This window comes from Manacus vitellinus, unplaced genomic scaffold, assembly GCF_001715985.3.
Source record: "Manacus vitellinus isolate BGI_N305 unplaced genomic scaffold, ASM171598v3 scaffold_9_pilon, whole genome shotgun sequence".
Lineage (NCBI taxonomy): Eukaryota > Metazoa > Chordata > Aves > Passeriformes > Pipridae > Manacus > Manacus vitellinus.
Window position 1 is genome coordinate 8,962,937 of NW_021940917.1, and position 23,093 is coordinate 8,986,029.

The window sequence follows — 23,093 nt, forward strand, 5'->3', positions numbered from 1 at the left end:
TAGAGAAAGTGCTAAGTCTTTTTTACTTTCACTTTTAATGTTCTAAATAGGAGTAATTTCTTCAGTTGAGCCACATTAAAATTCTACTGATGTTTGAATCTGTGAACTTTGCTTTGCGTAGATTTTTTATGAAGGATATGACAAAACTGTGGTCTTTGGAAAGTTCATGAACGCCTAAATATTTACAGAATCTGGCTGGTCTTTTTTTTGGTTTAGAGCAGACCACTATGACTGCTGTGGCCAGCAGGAGCAGGGAAGTGATCCTTCCCCTGTACTCTGCATTGGTGAGGCCACACCTTGAGTATTGTGTTCAGCTCTGGATCCCTCAGTTCAGGAAGGATATTGAGGTGCTGGAGCGGGTCCAGAGAAGAGCAACGAGGCTGGTGAAGGGACTTGAGCACAAGTCCTATGAGGAGAGGCTGAGGGAGCTGGGGTTGTTTAGTCTGGAGAAGAGAAGGCTTAGAGGCGACCTCATCACTCTCTTCAACTACCTGAAGAGAGGTTGTAGCCAGGCGGGGGGGGTTGGTCTCTTCTCCCAGGCAACCAACAATAGGACAAGGGGACATGGGCTCAAGCTCTGCCAGGAGAGGTTTAGGTTAGATGTTAGGAAGAAATTCTTTACAGAGAGGGTTATCAGGCACTGGGACGGCCTACCCAGAGAGGTGGTGGATTCACCATCCCTGGAGGTTTTTAAAAAGAGATTGGACGTGGCCCTTAGTGCCATGATATAGTAATTGGAGTTGGTTCAGGGGTTGGACTTGATGATCTTGGAGGTCTTCTCCAACCCAATCTATTCTATGATTCTATGATTCTATGATTCTATGACTTAAGAAATGGTAAGACAGAAAAGATTTTTTTGTGCCTGAATTACCAAATTTATTTCCTTCCTCTAAAATAATTCATATTAGATTGACTAACGGTTTCTCATTGCTCTTCCTCTTCTCAGTTTTCTGCTTAGAATCAAGGTGTATTTTGAGTTTGTTCAGTGCATACTATTCACACAATTTCTTGCGTATTTGTATGTGTGCTTTTCAGTGGGTTTGAGTAGGCTTGACCTTGAGTCTATTCCTCAGACGGTTTTAGTACTTCCTGTGTTTCTCAGCTGATATTCTTTTTGCAGGCCACATACTCTTGCTTGTGTATCATCCCTCTCTATGAACACTTCAGTCAGAATGTAGACACACAAGCAGAGAGCCTAGAAAGTGACTTGAATTAGAAGAAGGTATTTCATCAGAAATGAAGTATAATCTTCTAGAGCTCTGCACTTTTGTGTTTGTATATGGAAAATACATTGCATTAGCAATCAGATTGTGATGTGATTTGTTCACCTGCCCACGCACACATAAAAGATAGACTATTGTTCTGCTCTACTGTATGATGGAAAAGACTTGCACTTATTCTTTCATAAGGGGAATTCTTCAAGGTCTGGAAAAGGAGGGAAACCCCAAAACCTACTTTCCAGTGAGGAAGTGAAAGACAGTTGGAGCTGTGGTAATCTGACAGCTCTTACTGTGATAGCCCATCACGTCCTCCAGAGAGAAAATCTGGAGATCTGGAGAATCTGGAAGAATTAAAGTGTGCACCTTCAGAGCACAAGAATTGCAAAGACGGGAGTTTCTGATTTATGTAATGGGGAAAGGGGAGTGATGAAAACCTGAGCGTGATTTCTTTTGTTTTTAAAGTAGGGAGGGGATGCCAGTCATGTAAACACTTTTATACATATGTATGTGCTTTGTATTTTTATGCACAGACTATTCAAATGCGTGGTATTTAAGTTCATATGAACTCCACTTCTCTACCATTTTTCTGAGCTCCTTCATAGCAAGAATTTTTCATACGTATCTGTGAAGTCATAATAATTCTGAACAGTTCTCTCATTCCGTTTACAAAGCAATTGATATCAGCGACACACAGCCTGTGCTTTAAAGCCAGTGCTTTACAAGTGAAATAAAACTCTGCCTTTTTAGTCTTTTCCATCTGTACGAACTGGGGCCTCTTTAGTAAAGGCCTGGTACATTACAAATTTATAGCGAAAATGAAATGAATGAAATGCAAAATGGAAACAAACCAATACAAGAACAGGCTGTGTGTGGGAGGAATATAGATTGTAAATCCTGTTCAGCTATGAATTTATACGAGAAAAGGTCATACATACACACTGTTAGTATTTCCATTTTAAGATACAATCACAGAATCATAGGACAGGTTGGGTTGGAAGGGACCTATAAAGGTCATTTACTCCAACCCCCTTACAGTCCGATCAGGTTCTTCAGAGCCCTGTCCAACCTAATCTTAAATGGTTCAAGGTGTGGCACATTGACTACCCCTCTGGGACACCTCTTCCAGTATTTTACCACCCTCAGTGTAAAAAATTTCTCCCTTACTATCTAGTCTGAATCTACCCTCTTAAATTAAAACTATTATGCCTTGTGTTTTCAAAACAGACCCTAAAAAGTCTTTCCCTGTCTTTCTAGGCAGCCGCCTCAAGTACTGAAAGGGCACAGTAAGGTCCATCTGGAGCCTTCTCTTCTCCAGACTGCGCAACCCCAGCTATTTCAGCCTTTCCTCAAAGGAGAGGTGTTTGTCTCTCTGATCATTTTTGTGGCCCTTCTCTGAACCTCCTCCAACAGGTCCACTTCTTTCCTGTGCTGAGGAGCCCAGAACTGGATGCAGCAGTTCGGGTGGAGTCTCACAAGAGCAGACTAGAAGGAAACAATCCCCTTATCCTGTTGGCCCCACTTTGTTGGAGGTAGCACAGGACACAGTTGGCTTTCTGGACTGTGAGTGCAGGTCATGTTGAACTTCTCATCCACCAGCACTCCGAAGTCCTTCTCCTCAGGGCTCCTCTCAGTCCGTCCTCCACCCAGCCTGTGTTCCTGCCCAGGTGCAGCAACTTGCACTTGGTCTTGTTAAACCTAATGAGGTTCCCATGGGCCCATTTCTTGAGCTTGACCAGGTCTCTCTGGATGGTATCCCATCTCTCAGGCATGTCAACTACTCCATCCAGCTTGGTGTCATTTAGCTGTGTGTATGCCAGTAGTTTACTAAAGCTAAGCTGCTTAAAGTTACACTTTCTGTTTGGCTAGGCTGCTGATAGTGCTGCCTTGTGTTGTTTTAAACATTAAATGTGGAACAGAACAAGGCTAGTTAAAGCAGTTAAGAATAATAATACATCTATTAAACATACACCTCTCCTCTTTTGTGAGGAAGCAAGGAAACACTTTCTGTTTACACTTTGCCTCATTCTAAAATCTGATATTCACACAGGAAGCTTTGAACTTTGTTGTTTCTCAGGACAGAGGAGCAGAGCTAGGTTTTGAATCCTCAGCAGGAAAGGAATAGCTGGGCAATTGTTGCACTTCCCATGTCTCTAGATCTTACCAGCACATTTGCCTTTGTGTCTAGCTTACTGCCAGGTGTACCCCTTGCTGCTTGTCCCCCATTCTGCAGCCACAGCCTGAACACCTCCCCCTGGGTCTGCAGAACTATTCCAGGAGGGAACACTCAAGTGTTTCCTACACTGTGTTTTCTATGTTAGATTTTTGCTCCTAGAAATCACAAGGGAAAGGTGCCACAGGAAAAACCAGAGCAGCTGACAGCAGATGACGAACCATAAGAAATGTTCAGGTAGAGGTGAGCCAGGAGATATGGGACAGGCTGGATCAGCTGCACACATGGCAGCAAAGGCAGATGACTGTAATGCAACCTGGAAGCTGTCCGTACAATAGGGGTGAGATGTGGGTGAATTTCCCTACAGAGCACCTGGCCCAGGGGTGCTCTGCAGCCCGAAGCAGGGCCCCTTCAGGCCCTGGCTCTGACACAGAAACACCTGACGAGGCACAAGCTGGTTCCTTGTCTGTTTTGTGGCTGTGAATTACACTCACTTGTGGGTGTGGGGCAGGTCACTTGCTGATATGTTCAAGACTGAGAGGTACCAGCCAGGGTCCCCTAAACCACGTCTCCTTGCTTTCGTCTTTCCTTCCTTGCCTAGGATCATTTTCCTTCAGAGACATCCTGCCCCCTGCCAGTATTTTGCCTAAGAGAAAGGACTATTTGTGCAGCAGAGCTCAGGCTCTCCCAGTGCAGGAGCCAAACTCATAGGAGGCCAAGCACACCACTGCAAGCAGAGCTGGCCTGGCTGGTGACACGTCACTGGGCACTAGTCCTTTTTTACTGTCTGCCTCATTGAACTCATACCTTTCTGATGATGAACAGGATGGTGTGACATTCAGTCACAGATCAGGAAAACAAAGACCTCAGTCAGTAAAGGGAATCACATGAGTGGGATTTCCAGAAATGACCACTCCTTAAGGAAGATTTAAATGATCTTTTTCTGTAGATGTGGTCTTGATTTATTCATCCACGTTCTTTCCTTCCCTTCTTTAAATAATGTTTTTCTCTTAAGTCAAAAATCTCTTTTCACTCTCTATTGAAAAAATTATATTTAATATGTACATTAAACTTATTTACTCTTCAGACACTTATACAAATGATAAACAACTTTTTCTATTGTACCAATATCTCAACCATATTTTTTTATTTTATTTTAATAGCCGTGTTTTTGACTTCCTTGTTTTAAAATTCAGTAAAAACCTTTTGGATGTAAAGCCCTCAAATAACCATGAAAAAAATCCCTTGTTTACAAGAAATTAGAGTCATGAAAATGGTCTTATTTCAGCAAAGGGTTGTTTTAGTTAAAACCTGGCTTTAAGAGGAGTCTTTGATTTGACTTCTCTGGACTGTCAGTTTCAGTGAAGAGTTGCCATGTGGTTTTGGACTTTGTGGTTCAATTCCATCATTATTTTTAAAGCTTTGTCAATACCGTAAAATGATGCAGGGAAGCTGTAAAGAGGGCTGTACTGGCACCAAGAAAAGGTCTTTCAACAAGTTATATTCAGTTTAACTGGCATTATGCATATCCATATATAGTGTGGGATAGAAATGGATTTGTGCATTCATTTTTGATGTGACTGTATGGGCAACTTACAGCCTTTCTTGCCTGTATTACATATCCAAAGGTTAGTAGCACAGTGTTGTCCCAGAGTTACTGCTTCAGAGCTGTACAAAAGATCATGTGACAGGAAAGGCATTAAATGTTCCTGTTACCACTCCTGGAGAGTGTCCCGAAAGTTCATGTATTCCTTTTATTGCAGTGGTTTGCTTGTGCAGTCCTCAGCAGCAAGCAGTATAGGCATTAATTAGGGCTTTAAACAAGAAGTAAACAGCTCATTTCTAGGAGTAAAGAAAAAATTTAGCTCTTCTAATGTGAAGTGGTTTCATTATAACTAACAGTGAACTGCTTCCAACGTGCTTTTTCTGAAAAGCATGATTACAGTATAACACCAAGCAGGCTTTTGGTCCAGGCCTGCGGTGTTTCTCTGTGCTGCTGCACTCACAGGCACTTCCTGTCATATGCCTTCTTTCTTGTAGCTTGCCTTCAGGTTCAGAGGAAGAATTACCAGATGGATTCTTCTTATAGAAAATTAGCCTGTGTATGGAACGTTCAAGTGTTATCAGCATAGCACTGCTATGACAAGGAAGTGCTTAGAGTGGGACTGTCTCTGGATAAACTTGCATTTTTTGCTGTGTTCTTCTCTCTTTTCCTGGTGCTGCTACAGATATTTTAGTCTGTTTTACTGGTGAAAAGTTAAAAAAAAAAACTTCAAGAAAGGCAAGGTGCTAACAGCACCTGAACAGACTGGAGGGTCTTGCTTTCTTCTCTCAGCCCACCTACTGCAAATCCTCACCTCTGTAGCACTCCCCCCTTCCCTTACCTGCTCTAGGTGGTGTTAAGTCAGTATTTTTTCTGTGTGGATTTTTAAACCTGTTATTATGATGACCTCCCAGCAGACTTTTTTTTTTAATTTTATTTTTAAATGTTAAATTTTTGGAAAGGTTCTTTTTTTATTAAAAAAGTCATACTGGACAAATACTGCAGATGGAATAACTCCTTCAGAGTTTATTTTCTGGTCAGTGAAGCAAAAATGAAATCTATTGCTTTCAATTATTATTATTATTATTATTATTATTATTATTATTATTATTACTATTATTATTATTACTCCTTTACATTGTTGCACGCTGTTCACTTTTCTTATTAAAACAGGCACTTTGTCTTCTGTATATGTAATAATTAGTATTTCTTACTAGAAACTAAATATGGCAAAAGACTCCAACCTTTAAAAGTACTATGTGTTTTTCCAGATTTTGCTCTCTTTTACCCACTTGCTAGGGCTGTCAGTGCTGGATGACTGTTTATTTTCATGATTTGCATTTTCCTGTCAAATTATAGAAAATTTAAAAAGTAATTGTTATGACCTTAGTCAGCATCTTTTTGTCCCATTTCCCCTTGTGCTGCTTATCTGGAAAAATGATGCAAAACTGCTGCATGCAATGCACATTCTATCTGGCATTAAATAAGAAATTCACAAGTTTTTCTTGGAAATTGAAAAATTCTTAAGAGAAATTAGTAGTGTCTCCTGGTGATCCTGAATGCCAAAGGAAAGGAAGATACAAGAAATATACCAGATGAATCTACTCTGACATATATATCTTCCTGTCACTCTGTCTGTTGACAATGTCTGTGCTGAGGAACCACTGAAATTAACAGAGAATTTATGGCTCTTAAGTTATGTTTTCTTAAGTTTGCAATGTACAAAGGACAAAAAGATTGGCTGTCAAATGTCATTTGTTCATTTATTTTGTTCGGATAGAAATTCTCTCTGTACATATTGCAATATCTGCAGTTGCAGAGGTATTGAAAAGACCTGATGCAAAGACCATTTCCTGTTCTTACAAGCAGCCATGCAGAAAACTCAGAAAACTCAGAAAACTCAGAAAACTCTCAGTTTTCGTAGAATCACAGAGTATGCTGAGTTGGAAGGGACCCATAAGGGTCATCAAAGTCCAACTCCTGGCCCTGCACAGAACAGCCCTGAGAATCACACCATGTGCCTGAGAGCACTGTCCAAACATTTCTTGAACTCTGTCAGGCTTGGTGCTGTGACCACTTCCCCAGGGAGCCTGTTCCACTGCCCAGCCACCCTCTGGTGAATGTCTTCCTAATATCCAACCTAAACCTCTCCTGACACATCTTCATGCCATTCCCTCTGATCCTGTTGCTGGTCACTGGAGAGAAGATATCAGTGCCTGCCTCTCTGCTTTCTCTTGTGAGGAAGCTGTAGACCACTATATAAATCTTATTCTCATTTCAATCCTAAACATTTGTAGCTGGTTTCTTCTCTGGTAGTTCACCCATAGCCTGGTTTTGAAAAGAACATGGTAAAGAGAATTACCAAAGCAGTCTGTTTGGCTAGGTAAGCTTTTAGGAGGTTCTCTTGGGGGTGATTTTTGTCAAGGGTAAGGTAGGTCTTTTTCTAGCTGGGGATGCTTTTCTGGCCTGTTAGCTTTATTTTGGGCATACTGTGCTTAAGTTGTATCCCTTCCCCTGTTTCATTCATTTCTGAATAAAGCAGAGATCACGTAAGCTTTCAAATTTCCTCTTCATAGGTTACAAAATATATGAACTTGAGATTTTGGTTACCTCATGTAAGACAACTTCTTCTTTGTCCATGTCTTCCTTGTATCCTGTGCACTTGTTTCTCAGAGCTCTGTAGCACTAATGATTGGAACTTCAGACACTAAAGTGGTCGCACCTGAGCCTTGAGTACCTTTGGTGGCACTATTCTAGTGTTATGTAAACCTGTTTCTTATGCTTTTTAGAGCAGCCTTTCTTTTCTTTCTGTTGTCATTTTGGTGACTAACACTCATTCTGAGATGTACTAATATGCCCTTCCTACTACTCAAAGGAAATTAGAATATGTAGTATAAATTCTTATTAGTAGGCCCAGGTGTATCACCTTATACTTTAAATGGATGAATTTAATCTTATTTTTGCAAAACAATAGTTGTAAAGGTGATGCAATTCTTCTTGTGTAATGTCTCTCTATTTCTAGCATTGAGCAGCAAAATTAATCTGTATGCACTAGGATTTTGCACGGTGATTGTTAACAAAATGCCAGACTTAGTACTTCCTTTTAGCCTTGAAAGAACTCCTTTAATAACCTTTCTGCACCCCAGTACTACTGCTTTCAACATGATGTTTCTAGCTCCCTATTTAGCAGTTATTTGCCCTCTTGACAGTTCTTTTAACAAACCTCATTTTCTCCTGCAAAATGAATGATTTTCTATACTTCAAACATATGTACACCTATCTGTATTCCAGCTGTTTGAAAAATCCATGCATTTCAGAGAGATTTTGCCTGATGTAACTTTGGCAGATCTGCATTGCTTTTCTTTTGGTTCTCTCCATGACATCTTTCTAGCTCTAAAATCCTGTTTTTCTGTGCATAAGCACTGCATTTCTTACTCTTTAATTAGATATCACATCAGCAGCCTGATATGCTGGTGTTCAGAAAGCCTAGCCATATCTGGAAATATCTGTACAAGTTCTTTCAACCTTCTGGGGTCGATAGTATCCATTCTTCACACTCTGTGCCCTTGGTTGTGCACACTGAAGCTGTTTTCCTTTTTGCTTTCAGGCTAGTAGTGGTAATTTCCATATCAGTGTGCAGCTGTCATCATTGCCATTGAAATTAGAGGGAGAAGTAGTTGTTCAGTGTTGGCCTTGATTCAAATTCCCACTGACACAGATTAGAGCTCTGTACCGATATTGAAATCCAATTTAGGGGGCTGGATATTGCTAGCTGACTGTGAGGAAGTTACTAAGGAAGTTGCCTTCTAGCCAGTGCTTTCGGTGCTACCAAATTCTCCTTTTTTCATACCATTATGTTTCTTGCAGTGGGTTCTGTGCCCAGAGTTTCGTATTTGTCTTCTCCTTGGCCGTTTCAGATAGTCTAATAAATAATACTGCTTCTTCCAAGTCTACCGTCATTTTTGGGCACCTCTGTTTTCCCTAGATAGCAGCAGATATACTTCAGTGCAGGGCTCTGAGTTGGGGCTGCCAGGCCATCATGCTCGTATTTGCTCTGTGTTTTACTTGACCAGTTTTAATTTGCCTGCAGGCTTTGTCTGTCAGGGGTTTAAGACTCAATGAACAAGGAACTTCTGGGGGAGAGAATAGCTGAGAACCCTTATGCCCAAAATATTTCTAAAACCTCTCTGAAGTACTGGTATTTGTTTACTTTTTTAGATCCCCCTTTCCCAGATGTAGAATTTGTTGCAGTAAAAGGTTCTGCACCTTTGCTTAGACTCCGGAAAGCAGAAGATCAGAATGGACCGATCAGGTTTGTCTGTGTGCTCTTCACCCTTTCAAAAAACATTCTGCAGATTTATATTAATAACAGATTGGAACTGTTTCTGAGGCCTGGATTGTTTTTGTTAGCAATGGGAGAAAATTTGTGCTGTAACTCATAGTTTCTCCTCTCTTAGCAAGGTAGTATTTGCTTCAGACTCCTCTCTGTTTTCTGGAACAAAATCTGGTTCTGATAATTGTGAGTTTCCACAGTTGGCTTTGTGGTTTTGTTCTGTTTTGTTTTTCTTTTCCCTTTATCCACAGTGAGGTTGCAGTAAATCTTTATTGATGGCTCCAAACACACCTCTACTCATGTGATTTTCCTTTTCCAACAAACTCATGCAGCCAATTCCCTTTTTTTTCCCCTAAGAGCCAGAATAAATAGTGAATAACAATTTCAGAATTTATGCATGTTCTGAAGTAGTGTTTTCATGTTAGTTTATTACAAGCAAAATATATTTCTAGAGAAAAAGGATTTATCCCTTACTAAGTGCTGTTGGTGATAGAAGGGAATGGTAATCATAATTCAATATTACAATGAATTAGAAGATATTTGAAAGTCAATAATGTTTCAGGAAATGTCTAGTTTAAAAACCCTAATAAATAGCCCTGCTGTCATTGGATACCGCAGACTAAACATTGTTTTGAGAGGTCTGAAGACAGATTTTATTTATTTTTTTACAAATGGTACCTGTCCTCTCAATAGAAAAAGTCTTGTTTCTGGGAACTTACAAATCATTTTCAGAGGCAAACTGTGTCTTATTTCATAGTGAACTTTGATGAGAGGAGGAGGGGGAGATAGCCTGAAATATCTCAGTTTGATGTTCTTCTGAACATAAATAAACATGTAACGTTAATGTGCATGTCATGAGGAGCTCTAAGCTGTGCATTCAGTACTTTTGGTTCAAAATGCAGTGGAACACACACAGAAATATTTTAGTATAAGAAGTGTTCATATTGGACATTGATAATAAAGAACAGTTAAGAGGCTACAAATAGAAAAGACAATATGAATTAATGAATGTCTGATGCTTTGTTCATTGAAGTAGGGGCTAATATTTAATTTTTTTTTTTCCACTCTAGTCTGTATCAAGTGATTGTGCTTCCTCTGGGTTTGCAAAGCACTTTTATTTGTGACTCCTTTGCTACTGCAACTTTCTTTAGTAACACCACTGATGTTAAAGGATATGTGGCAGCTGAATTTCGGGCGAAAGATGTTGCTGATAACATGTCAATTGCTCTTGGAGACAGACATTACTACGGGAAGTTTTATAATGCTCCTTTAAAGCTGGGAGAAGAGTATTGTGTTTTTTTGAGAATAATAAGTGAGTGGAATAAGGTAATGGATATTTTAAAACCTCTTCTTTACACCTGTTGAATGAAATGTTGCTGGGGAAAAAGAGGAAAATTTTAATATGTTAGATTTTTTATGATGCTCCAAGGATCTGTTAGTTGACTTAATTAGATTAAATCTGAAGCTCTTTAAATATCTCTTGTAATTCCTTACAGATATTTATGTCATTTTAATGTTGAAGCAATTCTGGATGTCAAAAGACAAACAGAAAATTAGTAAAAATGAAGGACCATCACTGCCCTCAGTAATTGAGGGTGTCTTTATTGGGCCAGAATTTAGTGATACAGATTAGTATGACAATTTAAAAACTACTCCTTCACCCATTTTAATTTTTAATCCAGTGTTTTATAACAAAATATTCCAGTTCTCCAAATGATGTGGACAAACTCCAGCTCCACTGGGAAAGCTTTTTGGAAAAAATTATATTACTAGCATTAAGGTTTTTATAATTTTAAAGTAAATATGCATTTTCAATTAGAAACAAAAAGTTTCTAACATGTACACCTGATCTAGTTTTCTATTTGTATCTATCTCAGGGGTCAGCAGTTTTTAATTCTTTTATAATATAGCTTCCAACAGTAGGAAGTTCTTCTCACATGGAGCAGGTGATAACTCTTTATGTGCAATACAGTTCCTGAATGTCAAATATAAAAACTGAACTAACTAATCCCTAATAAAGAAAAAAACCACCTTAACACTGCCTCACCTTGCTATCTGAAGCAAATTAAAATAGAGTTTTTAGGGCTTTGTTTATACAGCAAAAAACAAGGAAGTGTGCAAAAACTGATCTGTGAGTCACTTATTTGGAAGCCTACACATGAATCTCAGTAAGTTAAGACAGCTTTTGTTAAGAAATGTAATGGCCTCAGTCCAAACTGAGTGAAATAAAAGAAGTGCATGTAGTAAGGTGTTTCTGGTATCTGCTGACCTGTACAGCACATGTTTTGTATAGTATCTACTTTAACAATAGACTGAGAAGTTTTCGTATAGCACAGGTGAAGTGGTTTCTGATCATGATGTAAGTCTGTTTGTCATAAACTTTTAATTGATTGTGTGAGAGGAAAAAGTAGGGAAATGACAAAAGAAGGCATTTCAGTTCATAAATAAGTTAGCCCAAAATATCCTGGAATTTGGACAATGAACTGTATTTTTTAGAGAAATTTACTCTGTGGAGCAGAATTGTTTATCAGTCAAATGTATAAAAGTTTGGCCTCTATAAGCACTGCTAAATACATCCTTGAACTTAGTTCATTTATCCTTGGGTTTTATGCTTTGGTTTCCCTAGCTCTTTCCCTTCAGTATTTTCTGATAGTGGGGTATTTTTCCTTTTGTTACTTGTGTGGAGGCCTATCTTGCATGGAACAGAGCTGATTGCTTATACATCTCTGCCAGCTTGTTTATTAAGTGGCTTCTAAGCTACATTATTCTTTCTCTTTCTTATAGATTATTTCCTGATCTTTAATTGCTAACATTTGCAGATGTATTTTCTAGGGTGCTGATTTAATGGATTATTATTGCTGTCATTTGTCAAAGTCACTCTTGCTTCCTTCCATTTAGAATGCACCAGCTCCTTAGTATACATCTAGTATACAGTATGGCTTTTGTTAGTTGATGAAGTACATGAAGTTACATACAACACTTATGAATCGTTTTTAGGATCACAAATACTAAACAGCTTTGTTTCTCAGCTCTGCTTCTTTGAAATGGGACTTAGACCAATGTTTCAAAAGTACTGGCTTATCTTCAGTTCTCAAGCCCTTGTATTCTGTGCAATTATTGGTATTAAAAGGTTAAAAAAAATATGAATTGAGGGTTGTTCAGTTTTGAGAATTTCTGAAAATCTGATTGCTTAACTAACTGGATTCAGGAGTTAATATTTAAAAGTTGCTTGTTGTTTTTTTTTTTTTATTTACTTGGCCCTCAATTATTAGTACCTGTGAAATCAGCATTTCTATAGTGTCTTTAATTTGTTAACACATTTCCATTTGAATACAGACAAACTAGAAATAGATGCCATAGACTTCTAACTAATGTTCTCATTATTGACTTTTATGTTCTGGCATGCTTCAAGGTCCCCTCTGTCTCCAGAGCCCCTCATACTGAGAATGGTACAATTTGTGTCATCATGCTGCGCAATCATGACTTGATTGTAAACTTTATTGTCATTATTCATAATGTACCTGACATATTATCATGTTCATTTATCCATTGTTCAGATTTGGAGGTCTTGAGAAGGGTGTCTGCTGTGAGGTTTTTACTTTCCATTTATTTTTCAAAGTGGACTATTTAAAATGCGTATTTCGTTTATGCATTTCGTGCAGGATATCCAGATGTGTTAAAAGGCTGGTCAAATGATCCAAGGAGATCACTGGGGATGCACATGGAAAGCAGTTAGGAAGTTAACCTTACTTAAGTGGAACAAATTGTCCAGTGTTGGAAAGGTCCATCTCCAGGAGGGATGATCCTAATTAAATAGCTCAAATGTACCTGGTACCTATTTTAATCCTCTGTGATAACTTTATGAATTCCATGCTGTGCAGAAAGCCAAGGCTCACAGTGAAGGGCAAGAACTAAAAAAAAGCATTTGGAATTTAAACTAATTTGAGAGTAATGTCTTTAGCATAGCTTTTGTTCAGTGTCAGCATCAGCTTTTTTTGAATCAAACGGTTTGTGCATCCAACAGAAGTAAGAACACAACTGTGAAAGGTGAAGGTGACATAGTCTTTTCAAGAATAAAGCTGTGGGTCTGTTGGTTTTTTTGGTTTTTTTAATTGGAATCAAAACAATCCCTACTGTGAGGAAAATCTGTTAAAATTAGCCTAATATGAATTATCTGAGGAAAGTGTATATGCATGACAGAATGCTTTTCCTCCAGAACTCTTTCAAGTCTGCAGCTGTGTAAGTGGTTTCTGTCTGCAGTTTAGCTACCTGTGTTCATCCAAGTTGTAATATGGACTTTGAGATCGATGGATACTCAAGTATTTAGAGGAGTAATTTAACTTTTCAGTAAAGGTGCTAATTGTATCAGAGAAAGGGATTTATAGTTTGATTTAGTATAAAGTGCAGAAATGTGAGCTTTTCTGCTGAGATTCATGGGACCTCTGTAACTTCCCTGATAGGCAGGAAGTAATTAATTTTCTGCACACTAGAGGGTGTCATAAATGTAGCTATTTCAAAATGATGGCACTCATGCCAGTGCCTCCAAAATCTGACATTTGGGTGAGCTTTTAAACCCATCCCTTGTTCTTTATTCTTCCTCTTCTAAGAGGATCTTCTTTGTCAGTCTTTTGTCTTTTTAATTGACTAGAAAATTCCTTATAAAAAATGGGTTGAAGAATCACTGAGATTCCACAGTTCAACATGCAGACACATGAGATAAAGAATGCAAATACACGAGATTAAACATACAAAAGTGTCTTCATCCTTTTATGCAAATACTTAAAAATGTAGCCTTCTCTTTCTTAGAAATGTACTGTTATTCTGTACCTAAATAGACATTTTGCTACATGAAAAATATACTAATTGTGTATGCATTATGGGAAAGTCTGTGAAAGTAATTTAGCAGGAAAGCGTGTGTGTAGAAGCACTACAAAAATAGACTTCACAGTACTTACACAATAGACAAGAACTTAGAACAGAACTTCTTTTGTATTTATGACTGTGAAGTGCTGGGGGAAAAAGCTTTAAATGGACCAAAGCTTACTGTAAAAAAACCAAAATTGTTTAACAAGTCTGCAAAAGCAGACCCTTGGTTACATTTATTCAACTGGTGTGAACACGAACCATTATAAGTATTCTATACAAATTGTTAGAAATTACCAAACAAGTTGTCTTAACTGAAGAAAATGCTATATCCAGTATCTGTAAAGCACGTCATTAGGTACTATATTTTAACATATATGTTCTGCATGGGGACAGAGTTAATACAGCATATTCAACCTTTGCATTTCATGAATTCTGAATCCCTATCAAAGAAACTTCAAAGATCCTTCCATGTTATTAACATGCCTAGGTTTGTAGAAAGAAAGGAAGAGTAATGAGCTAAAAGACAACAGTGAGCCTTTCATCAAAATTCTATCTCTAATCTTATCTTTATAATTTATAATCTTTTAAGACAAGCTAGAGGTTGCTGTTAGGGGAATAACAAACTGTATTCCCAATAGTAGTAAAATACAGTATGTTGTGAATGGCTGATCTTTCAGAGAGTGTTACTAATAATAAATGTCTCTCATGAGAAACAGTAATTTTTATGTTTTCACTTTCAGGTAAGAACACAGTCCTGTGCTGTTTGGGCACAAATTAAAAGTAAGTCAATTTTTCCTTCAGTAAGGAAGTACAATTTGTCATAGCTTTGCTTGGTGGCATAAACTAATAATTGTTGTGGCTGTTTTTTCATTTGCTATTGATGGTCTGTTGATTATGAGGACTGAAAAGGTTAGAGACAGAAAATTTGGCTTCCTCTTCAATATTCCCTTCTAATGGATTCAGCAATCCATTCTAAAATGGATTCTCTTATTTGTCCATGGTTTTCAATGTTGCTATTTCTGTACATCACATCCAAATCTTCACAGCAATTTTTGTGCACAAAGGATTTGAAGCAGAGAAAATGCGAATTTTAGAAGTCTATTTTAAGATAGCTCTATATTGGCTTAAAGAGTAAAAAAAAAAAAAACCAAACCAAACAACAGCAGAACCACACACACAAAAACAAACCCCCCAAAAAATCCCCCAAACCAAGCAACAACAATAAAAAAAAACCACAAAGCAAAACCAGCTAACCAACCAGCCAAAAACCCCACAACATTCTAGCTTTTGGAGGCCACTTTATTTATTTTGTAACATTCAGGTAGTCCTCAGAGAATTAAGTCTTTTTATCATCTCAAAAAAATGAAAGATTCCATGCAAAAATGAAAAATATGGCTAATTTTTGTGCTTGTAAGGACAATTTCTTAAATATATAGTGGCATAACTTTAAAAAAAAAAACCCAAAAGTAAATTTCTTAGCATAATTTTATTGCAATTTACTTTAAATTATAAAATGTTTCCAGTTAATGAGCGTACCTCAGAGGAGTTCGAAATCCACTAGCAGTCAAGTTTTGGTATTTTGTTTGTTTGTTTGAATGGCTTGATATTTTCTTTCAGGTCTGTCACCCCCTCCTCAGTACATGATTGCTGTTGGATTAGGGTCAGTGGCTGCCATCTGCCTTATACTGTTCCTGTCATTCTCAGCAGCACGGTGCGTATTGTTACTAACTCCGGTTCTGTGATCCTCCTCTGCAACGCTTACGTGGTTTTCTTTTCAGACGGTTTTTCTTGCCAGCCTGCTTGGTTTAGGCATCTTGGGTTGTTAGAAACTGTTTTCAGGAGTAGTTTTGGTGGCCAGTAATTTATTCCATTGCTTGAACTGATGTCGTCTGTATCTTTGCAATCACTGGCAAAACATCTGAAAATCATGGGGCTTGTCTTAATAATGGAAAAATTCAAGACAGTGAGTAGCACCAGGACTGTAGTTCAGAAGTGTTTTGATTTAATAGGAACTAAATAAATGAAGTTTATATGCCATTGAAATGTTGATGTACTTTGCTTATGTACAAATCCAATTTTTAGTCCTCCCAGCTTTATTCAAAAGGCCTAAAAGGATTGTTTTTCAGGAGCGATTGATCTTTAGCTAAAGGCCGCGATAAAAGCGTGTTAGAAATTTTTAAGAAATTTATTTATGTTTCATGATCCTTTAAGCAGGGTTGGTAAGTTATAATGGTCTTTCTTTCATAGGTAATACAAATATGCGAGTTATGTGATTGTGGATGTCTGTGTACATGTAAAATCTCTTAACTAAAAATACGTTTTTGTTGTCGTTTTAATATGCTTATCTCTAAGAATAGTCTTCTTACTTATGTCCCTTGAAAGGTCAGGAGCCTCCAGCTTGGGGGCTGTGAAGTACAGCATTGATTGGTTAAGCTGCTTATTTTGCATTTGGAAACAGAAGGAGTGAGTCTTATATAGGGCTGGAGAAAGTAGGATTATTTTGATTGTTTGTGGTTGTCTAAATTTAAAATCAGTTCTTGCAATCAGAGTTCCAAATTAAATGTTCTCTGGTGTCTTTCTTTTTCTTTAAGTACTTCCCTTGGAAGTAGCATGCAGTGGTAAACTTGAGCTTGTAGTCTTGATTTTTGGGGGGTTTTGAAAACAATGCCAGAGTCAGGTTTGATATTTGAGGAAGAAGGGACTGTAACTGTCTTGGTTTCTAAACTAGTCTTCCTAGCAGGGGGCTTATTGCAGGAGGAAGGGCTCCCCTAGCCTGTCACGATGTGAAAGGCTTCTCAGTTATTTCAGTTTCTCTGGTGAAAACATGACAGAGGGATATCAGTACCTTTAAAAACTATGTCATATCAATTAGGATCATAGTCATAGGATAGCAATTTAAGAACACAGACAGCATGGGAAAAATCATGGATGAGTATGGACCACTTGTGAGTGAGCGTAAAGAAGATAGACACATTTCAGTCTCCTTTTAAAAGGAGTGAGAGCAGATGAAATCCTTAGGGAACTGGGTACATTGAGTACATTTGTCAGGGGTCAGGCTGTAGCACGGTGTATTTTTGCGGAAGAGAATTTAACAATTCAACAAGTATCTTTTAGGTCCTTGATCCCATGTACAGAGAAATTCTTGAATCCATTCTCCTGTTCCAGGGAACATCATGCAGAGAGAGTCCTTGGCAGAAATTAAAACTACCCCATCTCAGTAGGAGGCAGAGAAGAGAAAACCCAGATGTCAGTTGTGATAAGACTTCAGAGTGCTCACAAGAAGTATCTGTAATATTTATACATAACAGATACTCTTTAGTTGTAATTAGACATCAGTTAAATACATTTCTGAGTAAGAATATGACTTGGGAAAAAAAAAAAAAAGCATGTGAAGTGAGCCTTCTGCTCTGTTCAGTTGCAGAATCATGGTCCTGTTTTATGCACTGTACTCCAAGATAGATGTGGCCTAGTAGGAGAAAGAGAGAGAGGAATTTGACAGGAGAGACCTGAGACCTATTTGATCCAACTTCAAGCAGGGCAATCTAATGGCAGGATGCTTAGCCTGGCAGAGAAGATGCTGCCGAGAAGCATGATATACAAATACACAAAATGCCGTTACAGAAAGGCCAACTTCCTCCTGTTCATAGTGCCAGTGGTACATGTACCATCCATGGACAGTGTACCCATGTGCTTCTGAACTGTAGGAGAGGGAGGCATGGGAACACATTGCTGTGAATGCAGCTTCTGGGTGGTCTGCAAAGGCAGGTTAAACAAACTTGTCAGTAATGACACAGCTACAGCTGATCCTGCCATGGTGTCAGGTGAATGGTCTCAGATTATTTCTTGGGGTCCCTGTAAGCTTCTGTCACAAAGAGCCGCTATATTCAAGTGCTCACCAGCTTGCCACATGTCTGCAGCCTCAGGGATTATGTTACTGCAGTGGGTTGGATTGTGAATTCCCACCAGTGTGGTTGCTGACAGCAATTTCAACTGTTCCTCAGTGAGTAAAAGTCTGAGACTGGATTCACACAGTGAAGTCTGACTGATGTCCTTAGATGTTTATTTTTTTCATTTAAAAAATATGTTAGTGTATAGTTACTGTTATTAAAGTGGCTAGTTACTCACACAACTTGCTCCATTCCTCTCAGTTCTTTGTTTTCTTTTATATGTGATACCTGTTCATATGCATAAGGACAGTGCCAGAACTTTACAGTTCTGTGGATCTGCACTGGGCATGAGTGCTGTTGATGGCAAGGTTAACCTTGGGCAGGTGATCATCAGGTAACCTATGGGAATGCTTCCGACCTATCTCACGCTGGCTGTAATGTTCAGAATTTATATCAGCACCGCAGGTCCTCAAAAAACTTTAGAAACATTGTCATGTATCCCATCAATATGAGAGATACAAGTTCTTTGTCAAGTCCATGCTTGCATGTTGAATGATTTGTAAGTATTTTTTCTAACTGGAATTTTTTCTCTTTCTCCAGCTCTTATCTCCACAGCACAGCGCATCCCCCACCTGCTGCTGTAGCCTGTGAGGCTGTACATTTATCTGCTACAATAGATGTGGCACAAGCAAGGATTGCATCATCATTCCTGGAGACTGAAAATGTCTCTCTTCTCTGATGGGTTATCCCCTGAAGTCAGCACAGAGAAAATGTACTCTTATCACTGCCAGCGTCTGTCAAGTATGGACATATCTGCATGTCACATATGTACTATAGCGGTTGAAATGTGTCTGTCATGGGAAGTCAGATGTTTGTTGTCTTCCCTTATTCCAGATGGTGTGGTGTGTAAAGGAGAACCTTCCCTCACAAACAGATTTGTGTCTGAGATGTTATCATGCATTATGTGTGTTGGCCACAGGCTTTCAGCTATCCCAGCTGCATGAGCGCCTAATAATGAGTGCTTGCATTGTACTCGATTACATGAATAATCCCCTGGTCCAGTTGAGACTGTCTGAGGATTAACTGATACTTTAGATACCTTTGGACACATAAACTAACCCATTATGAGAGAAAATACAGCTCTACCTTTATATGAGATAAAGTACCTGTTGTATTTCGAAGTATAAGGGTAGAACACTTTTATCAGTCACTTAGTAGTAGTGGTACATCAGTAACATGTACACTTGCTAGTCATGAAATTGTCACATTCAAATAGTGTCAGCAACAGATGTGTTTCAGATATGTTGCAATCATTGCTCATAGAAATTAACGATAATTGCAAATAATATACCAATCTATAAAACTGCAGTTTGCCAAAAAGCTGAGTAGCTTTAATGGCATGTGAAACTAATTAAAGGAAGGACCTACCTGTGTTAAGTGCAGTTTGTTAATCTCTGTTCTATAATTACTGCTGAGTAAAGCCATTAAATTGTTTTTAAATGGGCTGGTGTGTAACATCTGGTTAGAATCAATAAAGTACAATTGACCAATTTCCTATGTCATACTCCCAGTTGATATATTTTTCTCCTTTAAGAAAGAATCAAGTGGCTTTGGTTACTTCCACTCCTGTTCAGAAGTCACTTTGATATATTTTAGCAAAATAATTCTGTTAACTGATGAAATAAAGAAGCAAGAGTTTCACTTTTTACTCAGTTTTGTGATTTTTTTTCAAGTTATGTTTTGTGTTTTACCACTTCAAATATATGCTACCCATTTTTGGAACTGCAGGTTATTCAGATTCCTACTGGTTTTATAATTTTAGATGTCATGTCTCTCTAGGCTTTGTAATCAATTTTTTGGTATTGAAAGTGTAATGGCAGATTTCATACTTAGTAGCAGAGACGAATGATAGCCAGAGAGAGTTTTCAATTGCAGTATCTGACTGAGAGTGCTTTTTCAGGTCTGGGCTCATTTCTATTATCCAGTATTTCCACTGCTTACTAAATCTGCCCTTCAAGTTAGTACATGACTAAGAACACCTTTATTTGGGTTAGGGTTTAAGAGTTGATGACATTTTCTGTTGCTAATTGAGAAAGGACGATTTAACTGTTCGTAGTGGACAACCATGTCTTAATTTTTCAGTTTTTCCTGTGGAATTCAGTCACACAAATTCCACACCCAATTTCCTTTCTCAGTTGAATAGATTGCAGGGTTTGGTATAGCAGTACAAACTGCACAACTTCATTCTAATTCAATCTCCTGCAGCTCTGGTCCTGTGAGAGAGCTCATGAGCAGGTATTCCTGTATAAGGGAGAGCTAGAGAGGCAGGAAATTATTTAAAGATACAGATGTTTCATCCTCTGTGAAAAAAAAACTTCTTTTGCACTTTACTAAGATCCACAGTATGCCAGTATGTTAAGCAGAATCAGGAATATGCATCTTGTCAGTGGGTATAGTTGGAAAATTGGAGGTCTTCCTGTAACTTTCAATAAGTAATTTGTTTTCTGTGTGCCTCTTCTTTACCTACCTTGTTTTTTCATAATGTAAAGTTTTCAGAGCAGGGTTTTTTCTTATATATACAGAAACATCTATACTTCTGCTGGGACTTAGACAATGTATTTAATGACTCATTTGGACATCACACAGGGTAGCTCAGGAATGATCTGGTAAGGGAGAAGATACAAGGCAGGATTCTCTGCTGTCTTAAGTTCTCCAATACAGCTAGAGCCCTGCAAGTTTCCCTCATTCTCTCTGCCTCTTATATCACTCTTTGCAGACCTACCTCTGGCTGTGAGCCTATTTTCACAGAATCACAGAATATCCTGAGTTGGAAGGCACCCACAAGAATCATTGAGTCCAGCTCTTAACCGTGCAGAGGACCATCCCCAAGAGTCATACCATGTGCCTGTGATTATTGTCCAAATGTTCCTTGAACTCTGCCAGTCTTGGTGCTGTGACCACTTCTGTGGGGAGCCTGTTCCAGTGCCCAGCCACCCTCTGGGGGAAGAACCTCTTTCTAATCTCCAACCTAAACCTCCCCTGACACAACTTCAGGCCATTCTCTTGGGTCCTGTCACTGGTCACCATAGAGAAAAGATCAGTGCCTGCCCCTCCTCTTCCCCTCATGAGGAAGTTTTAGACTGCAGTGAGGTCTCCCCTCAGTCTCCTCCAGGCTGAACTGACCACGTACCCTCAGCCACTTCTACTACTTCTCTTCAAGGCCTTCACTGTCTTCATTACCCTCCTTTGGACACTCTCCAATAGCTTAGTATCTTTCTTATATTGTGGCACCCAAAACTGCACACAATATTCAAGATGAGGCTGCCCCAGTGGAGAGCAGAGTGGATCAATCCCCTCCCTTGACTGGCTGGCAATGCTTTGCCTGATGCCCCCAGGACAGGGTTGTCCCTCCTGGCTGCCAGGGCACTACTGACTCAGATTCAACTTGCCATCAGCCAGGACCCACAGATCCCTTTCCATGGCACTGCTTTCCAGCATCTCATTCCCCAGACTGACTGTATATCTGAGGTTGGCCCATCCCAGGTGCCAAATCTGGCATTTGCCTTTTTTGAACTTCATATGGTTGGTGATTGCCCCGTCCTCTAATTTGTCTCTCTGCAGGGCCTCCCTGTCTTCGAGGGAGTCAACAGCTCCTCACAGTTCCATGTTGTCTGCAAACTTACTTAGTATCCCCTCCAGTCCAAGTCATTTATGAAGATGTTGAAGAGCATAGGGCCCCAGATGGAGCCCTGTGGTAAGGGAGTAGTGACAGGTCACCAGTCTGATGTTACCCCACTCACTATCACCCTCTGTGCTCGACCCGTGAGCCAATTTCTCACCCAGCCCATGTTGTGTTTATCCAGCTGTGTGCTGGACAGTTTGTCTAGAAGGATCCTGTGAGAGACAATACCAAAAGCTTTACTGAAATCCAAAAAGATTACATCAACTGGCTTCCCTTGATCAACTGGGTGGGTTTCCTTGTCATAAAATGAAATCAGGTTTGATAAGCAGGACTTTCCTCTCATGAAACCATGCTGGCTGTGACCAATGACTGTGTTGTCCTCTAGGTGTTAAGCTTCTAGAATAATCTTCTCCATAACTTTACCAGGCACTGAAGTGAGACTGACAGGTCCTCCTTCTTGCCCTTCTTGAAAATCAGGAAAATGTTCACCAGCTTCCAGTCATCTGGGACGTCTCCAGATTCCCAAGACAGCTCAAAAATCATCCAGAGAAGTTTGTGATGACATCAGCAGGTCTTTGAGGCCCTATCAGGCCCTATAGATTTGTAGGGATCCAGCTGGAGCAGCAGATCCCACACGATTTCAGGGAGTTAATCATCATTGCAGTCATGGTCCTCCAGCTCAGGGCACTGAGACCCTCTTGGTCCATCATCCATGTTGAAGACAGAGGCAAAGAAAGTATTAAACACCTCTGCCTTGTCTCTGTCCATGTTTGTGTGGGGACCATCCTCATCCTGGAACAGTGATGATATTTCTATACTGCCTTTTGCAATTAACATACTTGGAAAAATCTCTTTCTATTGTCTCCCACGTTTCTGGCAGCTTCAACTCCAGTTTAGCTTTGGCTGCATGGATTTTCTACCTACAGTGGCAAACAGCATCTCTGCATTCTTCCAGTGTCCCCTGACCTTGCTTCCACTGGGCATACACCTTCCTTTTTTGCCTTATTTCTGAGAGAAGGCCCTGTCTCAGCCAAGCTGGCCTTCTGCCTCACCTGCTTGACTTCTGACATTTGGGAATTGCTGCTCCTGTGCTCTTAGGCAGTGATGTTTAAAAAGTGACCAGCACTGATGGACCCCAGCACCCGCAAAAACATTTTCCCAGGGGACTTCACTCTGTAATTCCCTGAGCAGCCTGAAGTCTGCTCTCCTCATGTCCACAGGTGAGGTTTTGCTGGCACTTCTCCTCCTGTCAGCAGATCTTTTAAACTCAATCACTTCACAGTTGCTGTGGCCAAGACAGCCCCAATCTCCACTTTACTCACGAGATCTACTCTGTGGACAAGCAGCAGATCAAGGAGGGCATCTTCCCAAGTTGGTTCCCTTATAGAACCT

General features: G+C 39.4%; 1 protein-coding gene across 1 annotated transcript in view; it reads left to right on the forward strand.

Annotated features, from left to right (window-relative positions):
• SUSD1 (sushi domain containing 1) overlaps nucleotides 1-19,614 on the forward strand; it is a gene marked incomplete at its 5' end in the record, with an annotated part of 42,309 nt that extends 22,695 nt beyond the window's left edge. The window contains 5 exons of the mRNA XM_025896465.1: nucleotides 9,152-9,245; nucleotides 10,337-10,592; nucleotides 14,873-14,912; nucleotides 15,750-15,843; nucleotides 18,620-19,614. Of these exons, the coding sequence (XP_025752250.1) occupies nucleotides 9,152-9,245; nucleotides 10,337-10,592; nucleotides 14,873-14,912; nucleotides 15,750-15,843; nucleotides 18,620-18,758 (623 nt within the window). The remainder of the gene's footprint in view (nucleotides 1-9,151; nucleotides 9,246-10,336; nucleotides 10,593-14,872; nucleotides 14,913-15,749; nucleotides 15,844-18,619) is intronic.
• Between the last annotated feature and the right edge of the window lie 3,479 nt (nucleotides 19,615-23,093).